At 36.0% G+C, this 19,558-nt stretch overlaps 1 protein-coding gene across 11 annotated transcripts in view; it reads right to left on the bottom strand.

Moving 5' to 3' along the window:
- Window positions 1-19,558, bottom strand: part of NOL4 (nucleolar protein 4) — a 373,533-nt gene that overhangs the window by 11,314 nt on the left and 342,661 nt on the right. For all 11 annotated transcript variants that reach the window (XM_051851303.3, XM_002713494.6, XM_008261193.5 and 8 more), the window contains one exon: window positions 18,406-18,586. In XM_051851303.3, coding sequence (XP_051707263.1) covers window positions 18,406-18,586 — 181 coding nt within the window. The remainder of the gene's footprint in view (window positions 1-18,405; window positions 18,587-19,558) is intronic.

Genomic DNA, 19,558 nt, shown 5'->3' with positions numbered 1-19,558 from the left:
GCGGCGCCGGCACACCAGGTTCTAGTCCCGGTTGGGATGCCGGATTCTGTCCCAGTCGCTCCTCTTCCTGTCCAGCTCTCTGCTATGGCCAGGGAGTGCAGTGAAGGATGGCCCAAGTGCTTGGGCCCTGCACCCCATGGGAGACCAGGAGAAGCACCTGGCTCCTGGCTTCAGATCAGTGCACAGTGCGCTGGCCGCAGTGCGCCGGCTGGCCGTGGCAGCCATTGGGGGGTGAACCAACGGCAAAGGAAGACCTTTCTCTCTGTCTGTCTCTCTCTCTCATTGTCTACTCTGCCTGTCCAAAAAAAAAAAAAAAAAAAAGAGTCAACATATCTGATAGAATGTTATTATTATATAGTCAGGGAACAGATTCTAAATACAGCCACTGATTAAAGTTTAATTACTTTTTCAAATCCAAATTTTTTTTTCAGTTTCTGAGAGAAGTATATTAAAATCTATGACTATTTTAGATGCATCAATTTCCCCTTGTAATTTTATTAATTTTTCATTTATTAAGTTTGAAGCTATTTAATAAGTGCACATAGTATCTAGACAATTACTACGTTCTGGTGAATCCATTCTTTCCTTATTCAGTAATGAATATTTAATGCCCCAAAGCTTTTGTCTTAGAGTCAATTAACTGATTTATTGGTAGCACACACACAGACTCATGCACATCCATGTTCTTTCAAGATTATGTTTTGCATGTAGAATAGAACTACATTTTATTTATGTATTTCCCTAGAATCATTTCTCTAACAAGTAGTAGATTACAATTTAACAAGATATGAGATATTAAATAAAGCCTAGCACTACCACATTTTCAGGGAACTTACCCTTGGATTAACAGAATAGTTCAGGTGCCACTGTTTAGTGCAGGCTATTTGTCTTCTCTGTAGTCTATGTGAAACTGATGTAATTTTCAACTCATTTAGGGCTAACTGTAATCCTAGTATGACTGTGCCCTTCAAGTACTTACCTTCTCTGGCTGTCATTAAAGGTAAATTTCTCTATTTAATAAACACATATTAATCAACATTAGCTTAAAAACAGAATAGGGTGCTTTCCTATGAAGCATAAAATAACCTTCTGAGATACACATTCTACAGATATTTAAGAAGACACAAGAGCACGGCACAAATCACTGACAAGTAGCTGTGCAGGGCATTAGGCAAGCGAGAAAAGAGAAGCGTGTGGATCACAACAACCCTCTACTCCCATCCCCCTCCTGGCAAATTATGTCATATTTCTAGCAAAACTAAAGATTATGCATAGGTTGAATTAGACCTCCACCATAATATATTTTTAGACTGATCTGAAATCAATTTTGATGGTTTAAAGTTTTAGTGGAAGTCTATAAATATTAATCTCTCACACATTGAAAAGTTATTCACTATTGTCCTGGAACAAATTTAGATGAGGTTTTAATATTTAACAACTCAAATATTATAAATTCTAAATTAAGGTTGAAAAGAAAACAAATTTATTTTAATAAAGAAAATGGTAAATTTTCCTTTTACTGCATTGTCTTGTATTTTATCTTCTTAAAACATTTTGTCTTAATCCATTTGTGTTTAATTTTTCTGATCTAAATTCACCCTCATTAAAAAGGAGAGAGAGAAAATATGCAGTTGATCACCTTGGCCTTTTTGTTGTAATTTCAGTGAGGTTTTCTACAGTCAATTAAAAGACAAGAAATTATTTGCCACATTGGCCTTACTAATCTTTCCTCTACTTGCATTTTCTGATTCTTGGTACAGAGCTCTGTAAACTGCCTGTGTTTATTCAGTCCATGACTCTTCTACTCAAGCTTCAAATTCAGTATTTTGCTGAAATCTGACAAATTATTCTGATAAACCACAGGTTGATCTCAAGTGTGAATCACTTTGCCTGCAGTCTTAGAAATTTAGGAGGGAAAAGATTCTTATCTTGCTTCTGTTTCCAGCCAATTTTTGGCTTGTGGGAGAAAAGAAAAATATTGTAGTACAGAGAGACAATTACTTCAGTTGAATCAAAATACTGCATGAAGGCAGGGTGAGGTATAGTATTTATATATATATATATACTGTATACATATGATACATACATATAATAATATATACATATGTATATACATTGTATATATATATATATATGTATACAGTATTTTCCAGTAAAATAAGCAACCCTTAAAAGTAGAAAAAGAAAGAAATTATCAACTCCCAACTTGACTCTCACTGGGATTAAACATGACAATAGGTCTGATCTGATTTCATCATCATTTAAAAAAAATCATCTATTATTTTTCACTTTATGTTTCTGTGTGGGAGCAAACTGTTGAAATCCTTACTTAATGTATACTAAGCTGATCTTCTGTATATTAAGATAATCGAAAATGAATCTTGATGTGAATGGAAGGGGAGAGGGAGTGGGAAAGGGGAGGGTAGTGGGTGGGAGGGACGGTATGTGGGGGAAGCCATTGTAATCCATAAATCGTACTTTGGAAATTTATATTCATTATTAAAAGTTAAAAAAAAAGTAGAAAAAAATGAAGTGTGCATTTATTATTTTTCAGAGAGCCTGTGAAATCAAATTATCACAATTGCTTAGACCATAGGGTTTTGCATTCTCTGGCTACTGTTGAAGCATTAAATTTTCAAGGAGTTTCAAGAATCGGTAAGAAGTGTAGTAAGAAAGGGGCATGACAAGATGAAACCCTCCAGAATGCCTCCAAGAAAGACTAGATAATTATTTTATTCATTTACATTTCTATTCTGTATTATCTCAAGGAAATAAAAACTAATAAGCCATAGTTTTTGAATGTCACTTATAAAATATATCACCATGTATGTATTTATCAAACTATTTTCAGTAATATCTGAAGCCACTTTAAAGATTTAAGTTAAACAGAAGCTCTACCTGTGTTACACAGGTAAGTGGTAAAGTAAGTGGAGAAAACCTACTAATGAAGTAAGTGGTGAAAATTTACTAACGCATTTGGACTTGATCATGGGCTTCATCTCCAAAGAAATCTCAGTCAGTATTTACTTACTCTCCGTGCAGAGATAAAGCACATAGCAGTAAGATCATAACACTAACAAGTGGAAAGCTCAAGTTCAAGTCCTAATGCAGAAAATTCCTGGCTGTGTGAATGTGGGCGAATTGTTTACCCTCCAAGATTTACAACTCAACTGGGAATAATATTATTTCTCATTTTTAGATTTCAGATTCATGGAGCAGGGGGAATGTAATGCAATTATGAATGTTAAATGGCCCACTAAATGAGAGGTTATATCCTTAACTGAGATATGATCTTGTCTTATCAGCAATAATAAGGGATTCAGGGATTATTTATATTAAGGTCTAAGACTTATTCAAGTTGATATGATTCATTATGTTAATTAGGGTTCACCAGAGAAACAGAAGCAACATACAGAAATATCTCACAATAATTATGTTTGGTAATTTAGTCCACAATTTAAAAACTCAAGAAAGCAACAAACCAGAACAGAAATGGTACTGATGGTTCTTGAGGTAAGACATAAGTGAATTATTGAAGTATTAACCCTTCTGCAATTGAGAATATTAGTAATTGTCAAATGGATAGTTAATAACTCTTGTAATATTAATATATAATATCAATACACCATTATACACTATTATAACATATTATAATACACTATTATTAATATGATATTATTACAATAGTATATTATAATATTTATATATTATATATAATATAGCAAATAAACTATAATATTAAACACTATTATATTATAATACAGTAATGTATTATAATACACTATTATAATATTATTGTAAAAATCCAACACTAACTTTCAGCTTGGTCATTATGTTAAGAAATATTTTTTAGCAAAATTTACTTAAGATGTGGTGGAATAGTTAATTTTCACACTATTTTAATGCAGAAATTTTACAAAATTGTTTCCTTTCACTTATATTTTTTAATATTCTCATCACTTTTAATGACTTAAGAAATGTGCAGGTACATATAATTTCTCTTCATGTGTTGTAAATCACTTACAGTTTGCTATAGTAGATAATAACTAAGGAAATCATATTACAGGGTATAATATTTTTATAGGATCCGATAAAGAGTTTATATCAGGATACTTTGAAATGTTTCTGTAAAATAGGGGACGGTGTTGTGCAGCAGGTTAAGCTGCTGCTTGTTTTGCCTGTATCCCATGTGAGTACCAGTTTGTGTCTTGGCTGCCCCACTTCCCATCCAGTTCCCTGCTATGGCTTCAGAAGGCAGTGGAAGGTGGCCCAAATACTTGGACTCTTGCCATGCATGTGCAAGAACCAGATGCAGTTCTTGGTTCCTGGTTTTGTCCTGGCCCAGCCCTGGCCATTATGGTCATTTGTAGAGGTAACCAGTGAAGGGGGGCTCTCTCTCTCTTCCTCTCCTTCTCTTTCTGTAACTCTGCATTTCATTAAATAAATAAATCTTTGAAGAGAAAAAGTTATGTAAAATAGAATAGAATAAGTAAATATTTTAGTGCAAAAAATTGCAATCCCTACACACCAAACGTCTTCAAAATAATCATGGAAAATAAGTATTATGGAAAAAAAAGCTATGTATAGATTTCAAAATTTTTATACCAAAATAGATGTTTATTTTAATTTATTTTTAAGAACTTTTTGAAATGCACTCTTATAAATTACATGTTCACAGTACAAAATACACATGAGATGCATTTTACTGTTCTATGCTTTAGTTTTTACTGAAAGGGACTCAGAAAATTCCAATCCACTCCTATTGAAGGAGGTATTTAAATGGTGTATTGACTTGGAAGTGGAGGTTAAAATGGTGTGAACAATTCCTGCTGCCTCTAGAGCATCCTTTTGGTCTTAGAATCTAATATTTTAAGGTTAAGCAGAGGAAAACAAACACTGAAAGAATAAATGATAGAAATATAGCAAATAACAGACTATAATATTAAACTGAATCATTAGAATGAAAGAAAGCAAGCCTGGCTATACTGCATGTTTAAAAAGAAGATCCACGTTTAGTTTTCACTTGTCCAAAACTGTGAAGGCATCTATGACTCATGTGAAATAAGGAATATTTAAGCTAACTGAGCTTCTCCTATATCCCATTAGTCAATAAACCCTAGAGGCAAAAATAAAGGTTTAAGCAACATGAAATTTTTAGAAGCAGTGTTTGGAGATTGAATGCCTGTGCCTGCCTTCCCTCAATGGTTTCTTATCAAATATTTACATTGCTTCATCAAACATCAATAGATTTAAAAGTTAATCAAATCATTTTTATGAGCCTAGACAAAATATTTTCTTGCATGTAAGTGAAGACAGTTGATGGTTTTCATAAAGTTAATGCTCTTCTCCCAACTTCTCACCTTTGTTATTAAGTGGTTTAGAAAATAATAAATATTTTACAAGAAATAGAGGAATTTCTGGAGCAGACTATCAGAGGACAGACTGGTGGGAGGAAAATGGTTCACAGAGGATGAGGATATGAGCAAAATAAGTATATTATAAATGCACAAAACATACATCTGCTTCAAAGAATAGAACAAAAATACACAGAATGAGCTTTCTCACAATTATGGATGAACTGTGTTCATGAATATTCTTCCAGGAACAGAAGGGTTAAGAAAGTATAATTATCCCTATCCCCAAGAAGAATAAAGAGACAGTAATTTATGTTTTCAGAAATGGGAGCCAGAAAAAATATCTAAAATTCAAAGCAGTATAAAAGGTACTTTTAAATTCCTTCAGAATATTGAAAAGCATTATATTCCCTAATAGATTTAAATTACCATAAATAATTTGCTTCTCTTGGCCATTTAGATATTGCTGAAAATGTTAGTCAACCCTCATTTAATTTTGTAGTTATTTGTTAATTCTGAATTTGATTGCGTGGTCCAAATAGCAACTTGGGAGGCAAAATTTGTATTGTGTGGACTCAAATTCAAATGTGTATATTTCCATTGGTTTTGGCAAATATACATGAATGGGAAGAGGGCTTTTGGCAACAGCATCTGTATGTTATTCAACAGCTAAATGTCATTTAAAATTACCTTGTGCTTCGAAACAACAGAAGGAAATATAGCATTGTAGTATTAATCAGGTTTGAAATTAGAAAATTTTAATGTAAGAGAAAAAAAGAAGGCATTTCTGGAGTTACAACCCTGTTGGAGTGATTCAAATAGACCTGCTCAGATTTCTACTTGGGGTAGGCAAGCAGCCCAGTGCCCATTTCTGGGAAGTCCATCAGTACCTGGGCCCAAGAAAGGGGAGTGTGGGCAACGGCTAATTCAATTTCCTTATAGAGAGTAACATTTCTGACTTCCTGGTAAAGCAGAACATTCTGAGCTCCCCTGGGTAGTGCCTTTCTGAAGGGCAGAGGGCTGGGGAGGCCAGGAAAATTTAATCGTTTGTTCAGACAGATCCCCAGAGGATGTGTCAAAGTTCAAAGGAGGTTGTGTAAGAAAAACAACCCAAGCCCATCTTAATAAGCTCCAGTCACCTGGAAAGCCCTGGAAGGTCTCCCAGTAGGCTCAGGAAGGAAGGTCCCAGAATACTAATAGGGTCTTCTTTCCATTCCCCACTTTCAGTGAGTAGGCACAGCATAAAATTCTCAGGAGAGTCCTGAGTGTATGAAAAGACCTGTTTTACTGTACAGGAGAGAACAGGCTTTCAGGAAGCTGCTGCCAGAGGAACCCAATCAATGCTGAACTGTAAAATCTATTGTACTGCTGGTTAGTGCAGGGAGGACACAGGCCACACACCTCCCTTTTCGTGGCCTTTCTCTGTCTGAGGCTGTCTGACCACAGAACTCAAGAGCCATCTAAGGGCTCTGTAAGGTAAACTGAAAGATGCTTGAATTTATTTTTCAGATATTTCATACAATTCTTTTCAATCTTCCAGCAAATGATTAACATGGTTCTCAATCATTAAACTGCAGAAGTAATGATCATATCACAGAATCTCTAGGTATCTCAATACATATCTCTATAAATAATTCAGTTTCAATTAAATTCTAGGTGTTATTACAGTAGATGTGGAAAAACTGGAAATAAAGAATGAACTCACTATTAACCATCTAGTCACTTTTCAATTATCTTGAGTTTGAACTTGCCTTCCCTAAATGTCAGGCAATTTCAAGTTCTGTTACAAGTTAAATTGTTCTAAAATTTGTTTTGTTTCTATTTTTAAAGTAATCCCAGGCTATGCCAAAGAGGTTTTCCATACCTATTATAACTCATATAAGGATCAATTCTTTTCAGAGCCCTAAAATTATTGCAAGTTATCTAAAAGCCAGGCAGTTTAGATTAAAATCATTACTATTTAATTAAGAATCACCATATAAGTTTTCATAGGATTGTTCATTGACCACATTTATTTCATTGAGGAGTGAATGATGTATGCATAATTAAATGCAAGGAAACTGATGGAATAAATATAGAAGAGGTTTTCTGCAATAACAACCATCCTTCCCCTTCCAAAGCCACTTTAACAGTGCGAATAAGAATAGGAGATGAAGAGTCTGGAATCAGGGCTGCTGGAGATTTCTGTGGTGATGGAAATGTGCCTCAGTACAGTAGTAACTCATGTCCTTGGCTATTGAACATTTGAAAACATCTCAGTGGGATACAGGAACTGAATTTTCAATTTTATTTGCTTTTAATTAATAAAATTCAATAGCCACATGTGACTAGTTTCTATCATATTCAATAGTTCAGTCCTAGATAAACTTACATTTAGCCAACAGTCAAAATAGGGATGCAAATGAATAGGGTTTAAAGGAGAAAAATTTCAGCTCATCAAAGGTGTACACATGGGATAAACAGGCTTACTATTTATGGAGAGTTGCAACAAGTTGGACCCCGTGATGGAATAGTCTAGATATAATACACTGAGATTTAAAGTTTCACTATGTACTGTAGAATGTACTAGGGTTTAACTGGAGCTCTGTTGAAATATAGTAACTGTATAATCCAATGCCATTAGCTTCAATTAGATCACACAATCACCTTTCTTTACATAATATGTTGTCAACATGCAAATCTTCCCATTATGTAAAGAGTATATGAATTCACCACAGGGGATTGTCTAGCTTCTGTGAATTGCTCTCAAGCTCTCCTCCATAAAATCATCATCTACATGGCTTTACATAATAGACTTTATGTATTTTTCACAACGACAGAAGGATCCAGCTCACCCCTGAGCAGGAGGACAATGATTTCTTTCCCACACATCTGCACTTTTTTGCTTATGATTAGTGAAGCAGAACAAATTATTGGGAGTATAAGGTAAGGGGGAAAAGAGAAGGAGAGAGTGAGAGTGAGAGCAGAGTGAGAGTGAGAAAGTGAGACAGAGAGAGAAAGAGAGAGAGGGAGGGAGAGAGAGAGAGAGAGAATATCTTATCTGCTGAGTTACTTTTCAAATTCTCAAAATACTGAGTGCTGGTCAAGCTGAAACCAGGAACTGGGAACCCTATCCAGGTCTAACATATGGGCGGCAGGGATCCAGCTATTTGAGACATCACTTGTTGCCTCTCAGGGTATGCATTAGCAGTAAGGTGGAATTTGAAGCAGAGCCAGGATTTGAATCCAGGCACTCTGATAGAGGATGTGGGTGTCCCAAGCACGTCTTAGTTGCTAAGTCAAATGCCTGCTTCTGAATACAATTTAAAATGGAATTTATGTAAGTATTTAAAATTCATTTGTTAATATGAAACATTTCTCTCCCTCCAAAATTGTGCTCTTTAGGGTATTAAGGAAAGTGAGGAAATTTTTAAGAAGATAATAATCAGCTGCAGCTCATTATTCCTTTGCTTACTTGGGTTTAATCAAGATCTCCAAAGCAGCAACATATTTTATTGGAACAATGTCTTTCACTCAGTCTTTGCATATCCACGTAATATTCACTAAGCACTAACATAAGCCAGTTATCTACCGGCACTGATGATTAAAAAAAAAGTCACCTTAGGTGGGGCTTTTGGTGCAGCAGTTAAGAAGCTACTTGGGATGCCTGCATCCATTATCAGAGTCCCTGGGTTTGAATCCTTATTCTGCCTCTGATCTGGCTTCCTGCTACTCTGATCCCTGGGAGGGCAGTAGATGATTGCTTGGGTTCCTGCCACCCATAGTAGAGACCCAGGTCCCAGATTGAGTACCTGGCTTTGGTCTGGTACAATCCTGACTGTTGCAGGCATTTGAAAAGTAAACCAGCAGATGAAATTCTCTCTCTCTCTCTCTCTCTCTCTCATTTTCAAACAAAAGGAAGAAAGGGTCACCTTACCTGCCCTCAAACTGCATAGTCTGGTATAGACAAGAGTGCTGAAAAGACAGTCTAAATAATAAGAGATATATGTAGACTATGATACAAACATATAAGAAGAAAACTTAGCCAGGATTGAGTGAAACAACCAGAAAAGACATCATATGGAACAGAATAGCTGATATGAATCAGGTGTAGCAGAGTGCATTCTTGCATGAGATAACCCCAGAGAAAACAGTGCGTGTGGCCATGAAGAACTCATTTTAAAAGAAATATACATAAGGATTTTTGAAATGTCTAGATCAAGCTCTCTAGTAGACAACTGGCTATAAAATCTGAAACTCAGGGGGAAGAAATGGGGTAGATATGGAAGAATTGGGTAGACAGTATTTTGCAGTATTTTCAGAACATGAATGCTACTCAACTGATCCCTGGACAGCATGCAGACCCAGAGGATGGAAATGTCAAGGGCAGAATGGCAAGTGAATCAAGTGTGACAGTGCATGTGTGGACAAGAAGAGCCTGAACATACAACAGGTGAAGAATGATATGAGAGGAACAATGTGACCCGAGAGCATGCCATCGCTCAGGTCAGTGGACATTTCAGGGATTCAGTCATCAATAGATCTAACTATGGCCAAGAAATGCGGCAAAAATTTCTTTACATCGGCAATAAATAGAGTCACTGTTAAAGTTAACCAGCCAATGTCAGCACAATTGTGGAGAGATACTGGTTGTACTGGGTTGAAGAATGAATGGGAGGTGAGAAGTAAAGACGGTGAATGAATAGAAGTGCTCCCCTGAAGATTTCAAATGGGAAGTGATATTTCAGAATGGTAATGCCTGGGACTATGTGCATACAACGTCAGTCACATCACCCTGAACCCACTCTAGCATGAGGGGAAATCTTGCGACCAAGCTTCCTGAGACTCCATAATTATAGCCCCCGGTCCAAAGCCCAGTGATCCTGAATATAAGTGAAATGTAAAAGATTTGTGCAAACTAGAAACTGCCGTACAAATGTTAGTTATTATGGTCATTATTACTACAATTTTGTCTTGTTAGATTTTGGTCTGTATATCAGCCCAGTTTTTATCAGAGTTGAAAAACAAATGGAAAAGTCTGCCCCATGGAGTTTGTAGGGAGGAAACATCAGTAGTCCAATTATGCATTATGCATATAATTAAGACTCAAGAGATCCAATGGATAACTGCAGCAATCTACAATTGCCCTCTTTAGACAGCTCAATGTGAACTTCCTGCTAGAAAGAAAGCCTTCCAAAGTCCTATGTAAATGAATGTGATAATAATAGGAGGATTGGCTGCTTGCTTGCTTCTCATTTCAGTTGGATAATTTGAATAAATTCTTTATACAAATGGTAACTGCTGTCATTTTGATAATACTCCAACTTGAAAAATTGGATTGGCAGAACCTTGCCAGCTCTGAGCAAATGGAGGTTGGCTAATGAAGGATTTGAAGGGCACCCTGGCATTATTAGTAGATAGAATCTTTTCTTGCTAGGAAAACTCTCCAACAGAGGCAAGCTTTGCCTGCTTTTCCTATTGCTACTATATTCAAAATTAATCAGGAGTTTTTATAAGTGCTATAGATCAATAAACTGATGAATGAATTGGAGCCTTCCACTTTCACCCACAGAACCCACACATTCAGTTTAATTCTTCTTCTTGTTTCTAATTCCTTTGCTTCTTATAAGACTAGCCCTTCACTCTTGCTATTCAGAATGCATAAATAATTATTTACATTTTTGACTTTTGCATTCAAACATTCTATTTTTAAAACAGTTATTCACTTACTGGAGCAACATGTTTGAGTACTCACTATACACATACACATCTTACTCAGATGTAATAGTAAGCCTGACATATTTTCTGCTTCCAAGTGCACATCAATTTAGGGGAAAATACTGGAAAATGTATATAATAATTCAATGAGATAAGTGCTAGAATAAAGGCACATGAAGGGAAGTGATTAACATTGCAAGAATGAAAGGATGGTAAAGTAAAACACGGTTCACAGAGGTGGTATTTAATCAGTCTTAAAAAAGATTTTGACATTTAGACAGGAGAAGGAACAATATTTTATCTCTCCTTTTGACTTGCAAGTGTCTTAAAATCAGTTATTCTGCCATTTTCAACTTTGTTTCTCTTAAATGTTTCGGAGTACCCCAAAACATCTTTTAAGTTAAACACAAATCTTGTTAAGGTATTACTTTTCATTCTGTATTCATGTTCTTCCTGAATATGGTACAATCTGCAGGGCTCATGTTATTACAACAGTACTTTTAAAAGTTCTGGAAACATAATTTGTCTTCAATTTTTGCCCCTCCCCCCACTCATACTGCCATCCTGCATCATACTTCACAATTTCTGCAGATAGTGGTTTGAATTCTGAATGTTGTCATTGTTATATACATTAAGTCATATGAGTAGCTAATTCAACTTGGCCCCTTGGAAGCTGCCACTCCCTTCCACACTTTGCAGATTTGCAGACGTGCTAACATCAAGAATTCTCAAACTTAGAAGAGCTGGAATTGTCAGCCATCAGATATCATGCTGGCATCCAATATAATGTTCATCTTCTGTCAATGCATCCTTTCAGCTCTCAAGATTTATGCATATGTATGTAGTTTCTTTCTCTGAAGCTCTAAATCTGTTACAGGGAATGACTATTATAATGCCTTAAAGATCAAGAAATAACAGATAATATAATTTTTTAAATGTCAAAATAGGAGCCTGCACTGTGGCACAGCAGGTAAAGCTGCCGCCTGCAGTGCAGGAATCCCATATGGGCGTTGGTTCTAGTCCTGGCTGCTCATTTCCGATCCAGCTCTCTGCTATGGCCTGGGAAAGCAGTAGAAGGTGGCCCAAGTCTCTGTGCCTCTGTACCCACATGGGAGACCTGGAAGAAGCTCCTGGCTCCTGGCTTTCGATCAGCACAGCTCTGGCCATTGCAGTCAACTGGGGAGTGAACCAGAGGATGGAAGACCCCCCCTCCTGCCTGCCCCCGCCTCTCCTTCTCTTTCTGCCTGTTCTCCTTTCTCTGTGTAACTCTGACTTTCAAATAAATAAATCAATCTTTAAAAAAAAAATCAGAATACTTGGAGTTTGGAGTTCCCAGAATTCATTTAGAAAGTGCCCAAGTAAAGGAAATTGCAAACCTGATCAATCAAGATGCCTTTCTGCGAGTAAAACAAATAGAAATGAAACAAAACCATAACAGCAATAGACAAAACCAATGTTAGAAGTATTGGAGAAAGAGCCCTTTAAGGATGTAGACTCAATCATTTCCCTTTGCGCCATTACTATTGCTAGAGTCCTTTTCCAAATATACACTGGAGAAATTCTCTTTGGTTTAAGTCTAAGGTTGTTATTTGCCAAGAGTACTCTTCTGCTGTTTCTTATTCGTTTTTTGTTTTTTAAACTCAGTTGCACCTAGCCCAAAGCTACTGCTGTTCAAAGAATGTTACATCATTTTTAATTTGCTGCAAATTTTACTAGTGAGTCTGCTACTTCTATTTCTTCTCAGAGGTAAGTCTGAATATTTTGAAGCTATTCTTTGCTATGTCCTTAATAGATATTTATCTCATCAACCAAAGCGAAAATATAGATAATATTCAACATCCAAATAGTCAACACCTCTGATTTTGAGCAAATCACCTATAATCTTTAAAAATGAACAGAAGACAAAGGATCTTGCAAATACTTTTTGACCTTATCATTCTGTGCTAGTGAGGTTTCTGGGGAGTGACTCACAAACAAGGCCAGCTTCAAAATAATAATATGGTATCTACATTCAAGCTGTAAATTTATAAAACCTGCTTTTTAACCACTTATATGGCTGTCTATCTGCCATCTATTCCAGATTTCCTATGTGGCTTTGAGCACCACTGAGGATTAAGACTGTAGTATGATTATATGTTGCATGTGTATGTGTGTGTGGGTACTATGAACATACTTGAAACAAAGAAGTTAATCAAAAAGAAAGCAGAAAAGCCCTAATCTATATGGTTTCATTGCCAAAATCTATCAAAACTCTAAGCAGTTAATATTAATATTTCACAAACTTTTCCAAAAAATATAGAAGAGTAGAGACATGTCTTAACTCATTCCATGATGCCAGTGTTAACCTTGATAGCAAAACCTAACAGAGATCTCAAAGGAAAAGTACACATCAGTATTTCTTTTGAGTACAGACACAAAAATGCTAGACAAAATATTAGCAAACATATAAAAAAGCATATAGCAACATGTAAAAAGAAGTCTATGCTTTGATCAATTAGCATTTATCCCAGGAATGCAAAATGATTTAACATCCAAAAGCTAATGCAATGATTCATATAATAAAGGATAAAAACCATATGAAAATCTCCATAGATACAGAAAAAACTTTTAAGATTCAATACCCATTCCTGATACAAAGCACTGAACAAACTAAGAATATAAAGGAATTTTCTCAGTCTAATAAAAGAGACTTATAAACAATCCAAAGCAAACATCATACTTAATGTTGAAGACTAAATGTATTCCCCCTAAGATTAGAAACAAAGTAGCAATATTCACAACCATTACTCCTACTCAACATTTTATTGGAGGTTCAGCCCTGGGCAAGTAGGCAAGAAAAAGAAATAAACGGTGAATGGATTTCAAAAGATATAACACTAATTCTATCTACAAATGAAATTTTCTTGAATACACACACAAAAAAATCCACTTGAAAGCTAGTAGAATTCATAACATCCTCAGCAAGGTTGCAGCATAAATCATGAATCTATAAAAAAAATGGGATCACTATAAACTTCCAATAAAAATTGAAAATGAAAATAAGTAAAACATTCGATTTTTAATAGCATCAAAACATTGAAATATTTACCACTAAAATTGACAAAAGTAGTGCAAAGCTTCTGTTGTAAATAGTAAAAGACAATTAAAAGATTTTTTTAAAGATTGAATTAAATGGAAAAACGTCCCTGTCCAGACTGATATTTCCTCAAAATGTTAAATATAAAGATACCATATGTATAAGACAGCAATTCTAACCCCAGGTAGGCACTCAAGAGAACTGAAAACATGTGTACACAAAAACTTGTCCATAAATTTTTATAGCAATGTTATTCACAGTAACTCCAAAGTGGCAATAATCTCAAGTGCCCATCATTGATGACTGGCTAAGCAGAATATGGAATATAACTACAGAGCGGAATTTTTTGCCAATAAAAGGAATGAAAAATTGATACAGGCTACAATGTAGATGAATCTTGAAAATATCATGCTATGTAAAAGAAGCCAGACACAAAAGAACACTTATTACGTGATTCATTGACAGGAAAGTCCAGAACAGGAACATGTATGGAGGCAGAAAGTAGATCAGCAGTTGCTGGAGGTGAACTCTTATTTGTTCCATAGACACCGCGACTGTTGGATCAGTGGTTTAGAATGCGGCCTCTTGTACTGGAATGCCTGTGTTCAAATCCTGGCTCCTCCCCCTCATTACAGAGATTTGGGCAAGTCACTTAACCTCTCTGAACCTCAAAAATGGGATTTCATTATACCAGAAAGAAAAGAATTTTTGCCTAGGCATTATTTTTTAATGTGGGTTGTGCCAAATTCAATTTTTAAAAAGCTTTTCCCCAGTTTCAGGGCATACTTTAGTGTTCTGTGTAAGAATTAGATGAAGACCACATTGAAACACTGTAAAATTAAATATATGGCGGTCATTGTTATTTGTGGATGTTAAATTAAGATAATCACTTAACAAAATGATTTTTTTTAAATCTAGAAAGCAAAGTTTGTTCATAAAATATTTAGTGAATACATACCTTTTGTGCTGATTTTATTATCTAGTGGTTAAGTTCTTAGAGGCCAGGGTTAGAGAACCTTCTTTCTGCCAAGGGCCATTGGATATTTATAACATAATTCACAGGCCATACAAAATTATCGACCCTAAAATTAGCCTGATATAGATTTACTGAATTTTGAGTCCTATATGCCGTTGCCCTGGCAGGGTCAGACCAAATGATTTCACAGTTCTCATGCGGCCCGAAGGCCAGGTGTTCCCCATGCCTACAAGATTTATAGGCTAACCATCTCATATTTATATTCTCCTTTTTCTGGTCTTGAACTTGGTCTTCTTGGTCTTTCCTGATCATTTGCTGTCCAAGTTACAAACAAACAAACAAACAAACAAAAAAACCTTAAAAAAACAGCTGAGAAGGATCACTGGCCTTTGTAAAGCTGAGCATATACCTAAATCTTCCATCTGAGGCAAATGCTTTAGAGCTGCGAGAAAACGGATGTAGACTAAAACTTAGTGATCTTGTCCTTAGACAACCTTTCATTCTAAAGCAGCCCAAAGAACCCCAGCAACTCAGAACTGTGGCTGAAGCACTCAAAAGAGGTTTATGGTGGTGTAAAGGGAAGGGATTTCCAAGAGTGTGCTCTTATTTCACACTGATAACATAATTGCTCCCAAAATATAATAGTCCACAAGCCTAGTTCAAATTTCAAATTCAAATTAGTGTTTGTTCCCAGGCATTTTTCAGTGGAAAAAGATACATATCCTTATATATATACAAGACTATGGAGTTTTTGCTTGAATTTATTAATTTTGCATCTGTATCTACTTTGTTCCCTATGGAAATTCAAGTTCTCTCTGACACCCACATAATTGTAAATTTCCTTCAAACCACAACACAGACAGCAGTCGCAAAATACTAATATAATCACTGAAAATAACATTTGGTTTTATCACTGACTTCAATGCTCATTAAGTCACATTATGATTTTTGAATCACCTGGAAAAGTTCATCACTATGGAGCTATGCCAACAACTCATTAAACAGCTGAATTTTATTTTATCGTTTTCTTTTCCTGTTTAGGAATTATTTAAAAGTTTCACAATTATGTAAATTATACATTGTCCCGAATTTAAATTTAAAAAGCAATGTATTAAAGCCAAGTATTTTCAGAGAATTCTACCTTCTTTCCCTGTTCCTTACACTGTTTTTCTCTACTTCCACCTCTAATGCTATTACTTTCTAAAAATTATGGTTTATATCTCCATTAATATAAATCCTTCTTTCTTGAATGGTAGCATTCTATAAGTACTTTTGACCACCATGAGATCATAGCATAAAAGTATACAAAGATTTTTCCCATTACTTTTAATTTTTTTGAAAAGCAGAGAGGGACAGACAGAGACAGACAGATTTTACATATGCTAATTCACTTCCCAAATGCCAAAGAGTCCAGAACTCTATCTGGGTCTCCCAGGGGAGTGGCAGGTACCCACCTACTTAGCCATCACCTGCCACCTCTCAGGGTACACATGACAGAAGCTAGAACTGGAAGCAGAACCAGGACTCAAACCCAGGCACCCTGATATGGGATATGGATTTCCCAAGAGGTGTCCTAACTGCTGTGCTAGCTGGTGCCCCCATCCTGCCCCATCCCACCCCAATCCACTACTTGTTATAGCTGCAGGTTATACTCTTCTCTGAAGCATTGTATCTTCATCAGTCAGTCATTCACTGATGGATATTTTTCTTGGTATCCATTTTTACACATTTGTAAGTAACACTGTAAGAATACCATTGTGTGTATATCATTTGGTCTATTTTCCACTTGCCTTTGAGGCAGATTCCTCAATCTTTAGAAAGATTGCTGAGTCAAATTGTAGCTGCTTATTTTTCATTTTACCAGATTTTGTCCAATTCCACTTCACCTTTTTTCATTTCTGCAAACAATTCATGAAAGTACTTGCTTTCCCAGAATCTTGTCTTAGTCAAAAATTATTGTTATATTTGGAGTTTTGCTACTCTGTTGGGTAGATGCCACATTTCTTCTATTAAGAATGAATAAGGTTGAGCAGCTTTGTATATATTTAAGGAACATTTGCAAGGCCCTTTCTGAGAATTGTGCATTGATATTTCTATCTTTTTAATTTTTTTCGGTGGTGTTTCTTCTTTATTTTTAGAATCCTCCATGTTTGGCTTATTAACCTTTTGTACTATAGATAGCCAAGCATTTTCCAGTTCAGCATTTATCTTTTTATTTCACTGGGTGTTTTTCAGAGTAGGTAAATGCTCTCTTTTGGGGAACAAGTTTTTAGCCTAGCCAGTGTGAGTGCCATTGTGAGTGCCACCTGACTCCAGCTTCCTGCCAATCTAGACCTTGGGGGCAGCAGTGATGGTTCAGGTAATCAAGTTCAAGGTAAACACCTTCTTGGGAGACATGGATAGAGTTCCCAGCTTCTGGCTGTAGTCTGGCCCAGATCCAGCCATTGTGGGCATTAGAGGAATAAACAATATGGGAGTTCTTTCTCTGTTTCTCTCTGCTTTTGGCACTCTCTCTCTCTCTCTCTCACACACACACACACATTCTCTCTGCCTCTAAAATTTAAAAAAAGATTCTGTGTTTTGGGGTATATAATAAAATTTATTTTCCCTTGGCTTTAAGTATAGTTAGAACATTTTTTCCTATAAACCTTGTTTTAAGAAATTCACACATGCATTTTTTTCCAAAGACAGATTTGATTTTATATTAAACATTTGAATCTGACTCATTTACAATTCATTCTGCTTATACAAGCCTAGGAAATTCCTAAAAGCTTACCAAGCATGAACTAGTACAAGCAGCTCCACTCCGCCACTCATTGCAGATAGAAAGTGCCATTCTCATTGACAAAGTATTGGCTTGAGAACCATGAGCTGCCTCTTTGTGATGTTTAATTTTATGTTTTTGGTTATGACTGTATGATTCATCAAGTCAGAGAAATCCCTGACGACTCAAAATTTTCAACTCAGAAACCTCTTTGAACATTGAGAAAATGTTTCACTATTCTTGACAAATAGTACATTATAGCTTTGGGGCAAATATATCACTCTTTGGGGAAAAAGTGCTATTCTTCTAGTTGAAGATTTCTTTTTAGTATAAAACATCAGTTATTCAACTATATAACAATTCCAGTACTTCCAGGAACAAGAAACAGGGACCTAGATGTAGCGAGACAAACATGTGCTAAATAGTCTTGATTCTAACAGATTGGAACTATTACATATTACAGCCTATCCATTCTTTCATGTTTAGAGAATTCATCACCCCAAATGTACACAAAAATACAATCTACAGAAAGACTCACCACTACTGGAAGCATCATTTAGATTAAGCAGTCCCCCTCCTAGCCCTCTGTAACTATGGTAACTGTAGGTCCCGTTGCCATTGATGTACAACACCTCCTGTGAGCCTGGAGCAGCTGATGTCGAGTAAGTGGCCTGGGCTGCTTCAGGTTTACACTGTTTGTCGGCTGCAGCAGACTCATCCTGCAAAGACAGATAGTGTCCCATTACTTGTCAAGTCACTGTGCAACTTCTCCTTCAACAGGACGATCTCAGTGTCATCTGCATGGCTGCATTACGTAAGAAAAAATATTAAAGCATTAAGTAAGTACATATGCACTTGTTCAACAACTTGACTAAAAGAAAAATAAAGAAAGGAAACTCTCAGTGTGGGCAGAACAGTTTACAATTTTGCATGGAATTTAAAATTACATGAAGCAAGTTACTTACAATAGCCAGGAGGAAAAGCTGCTGAAATACCCATTGCCAGAAGAGTGAATAAAGAAAATATGAAATATTCATATGGTGGATATTATTTAGCCTTCAAATAAAAGGAAATCCTGTCATCTACTACAAAACAGTTGTTAACTTATGGACATTGTGCTAAATGAGATAAGCCAGTCACACACAGAAAAGAAGTATTGATATGAGGTATTCTAAGTAGTTAAACTCACAGAAATAGAAACTAGAATGATGGTTTGCAGGGCCTGGGGCCAGGCAAGTGGAGGATCATTCTGTGAATGTAGTGTTTTAGTCATAGTGGGTAGAGAACAGGTCTAAGGTACTACTGCACAATTAAGTTACATGTGGTTGACAACACGGTACTGTTGGGAAAAGGAATTATATGTTGAATTTTTTAAAGAAGAAATTAGCAATGACTTAAAGGTTACATGAAGGAACATTAAACAGAATGCAGAGACATTTAGCCAAGCGTGGGTTTTTGCACCTTGTTCTTCTTCTTTTGGTTCCCTCCTCTCCTCTCCCCCTTTCCTTCCTCCTTTCCTTTCCTTTCTCTTTTTCTTCCTTCCTCCACTCCATCTCTCTCATTCTCTTTTGATTTTATAGTTAAAAATTAGGAAAACTTATTGAGTTCCTTCTCCCAGGTAGGCCTATCACAGGCATTACAACAGCCTGGCAAAGGCGTTAATAAACACCCAGGGCTTTCAGCTTTTTGGT

Source organism: Oryctolagus cuniculus, chromosome 10 (assembly GCF_051225735.1).
Source record: "Oryctolagus cuniculus isolate XC-2025 breed Fujian yellow rabbit chromosome 10, ASM5122573v1, whole genome shotgun sequence".
NCBI lineage: Eukaryota > Metazoa > Chordata > Mammalia > Lagomorpha > Leporidae > Oryctolagus > Oryctolagus cuniculus.
This window is presented reverse-complemented; position numbering and strand designations above follow the sequence as displayed.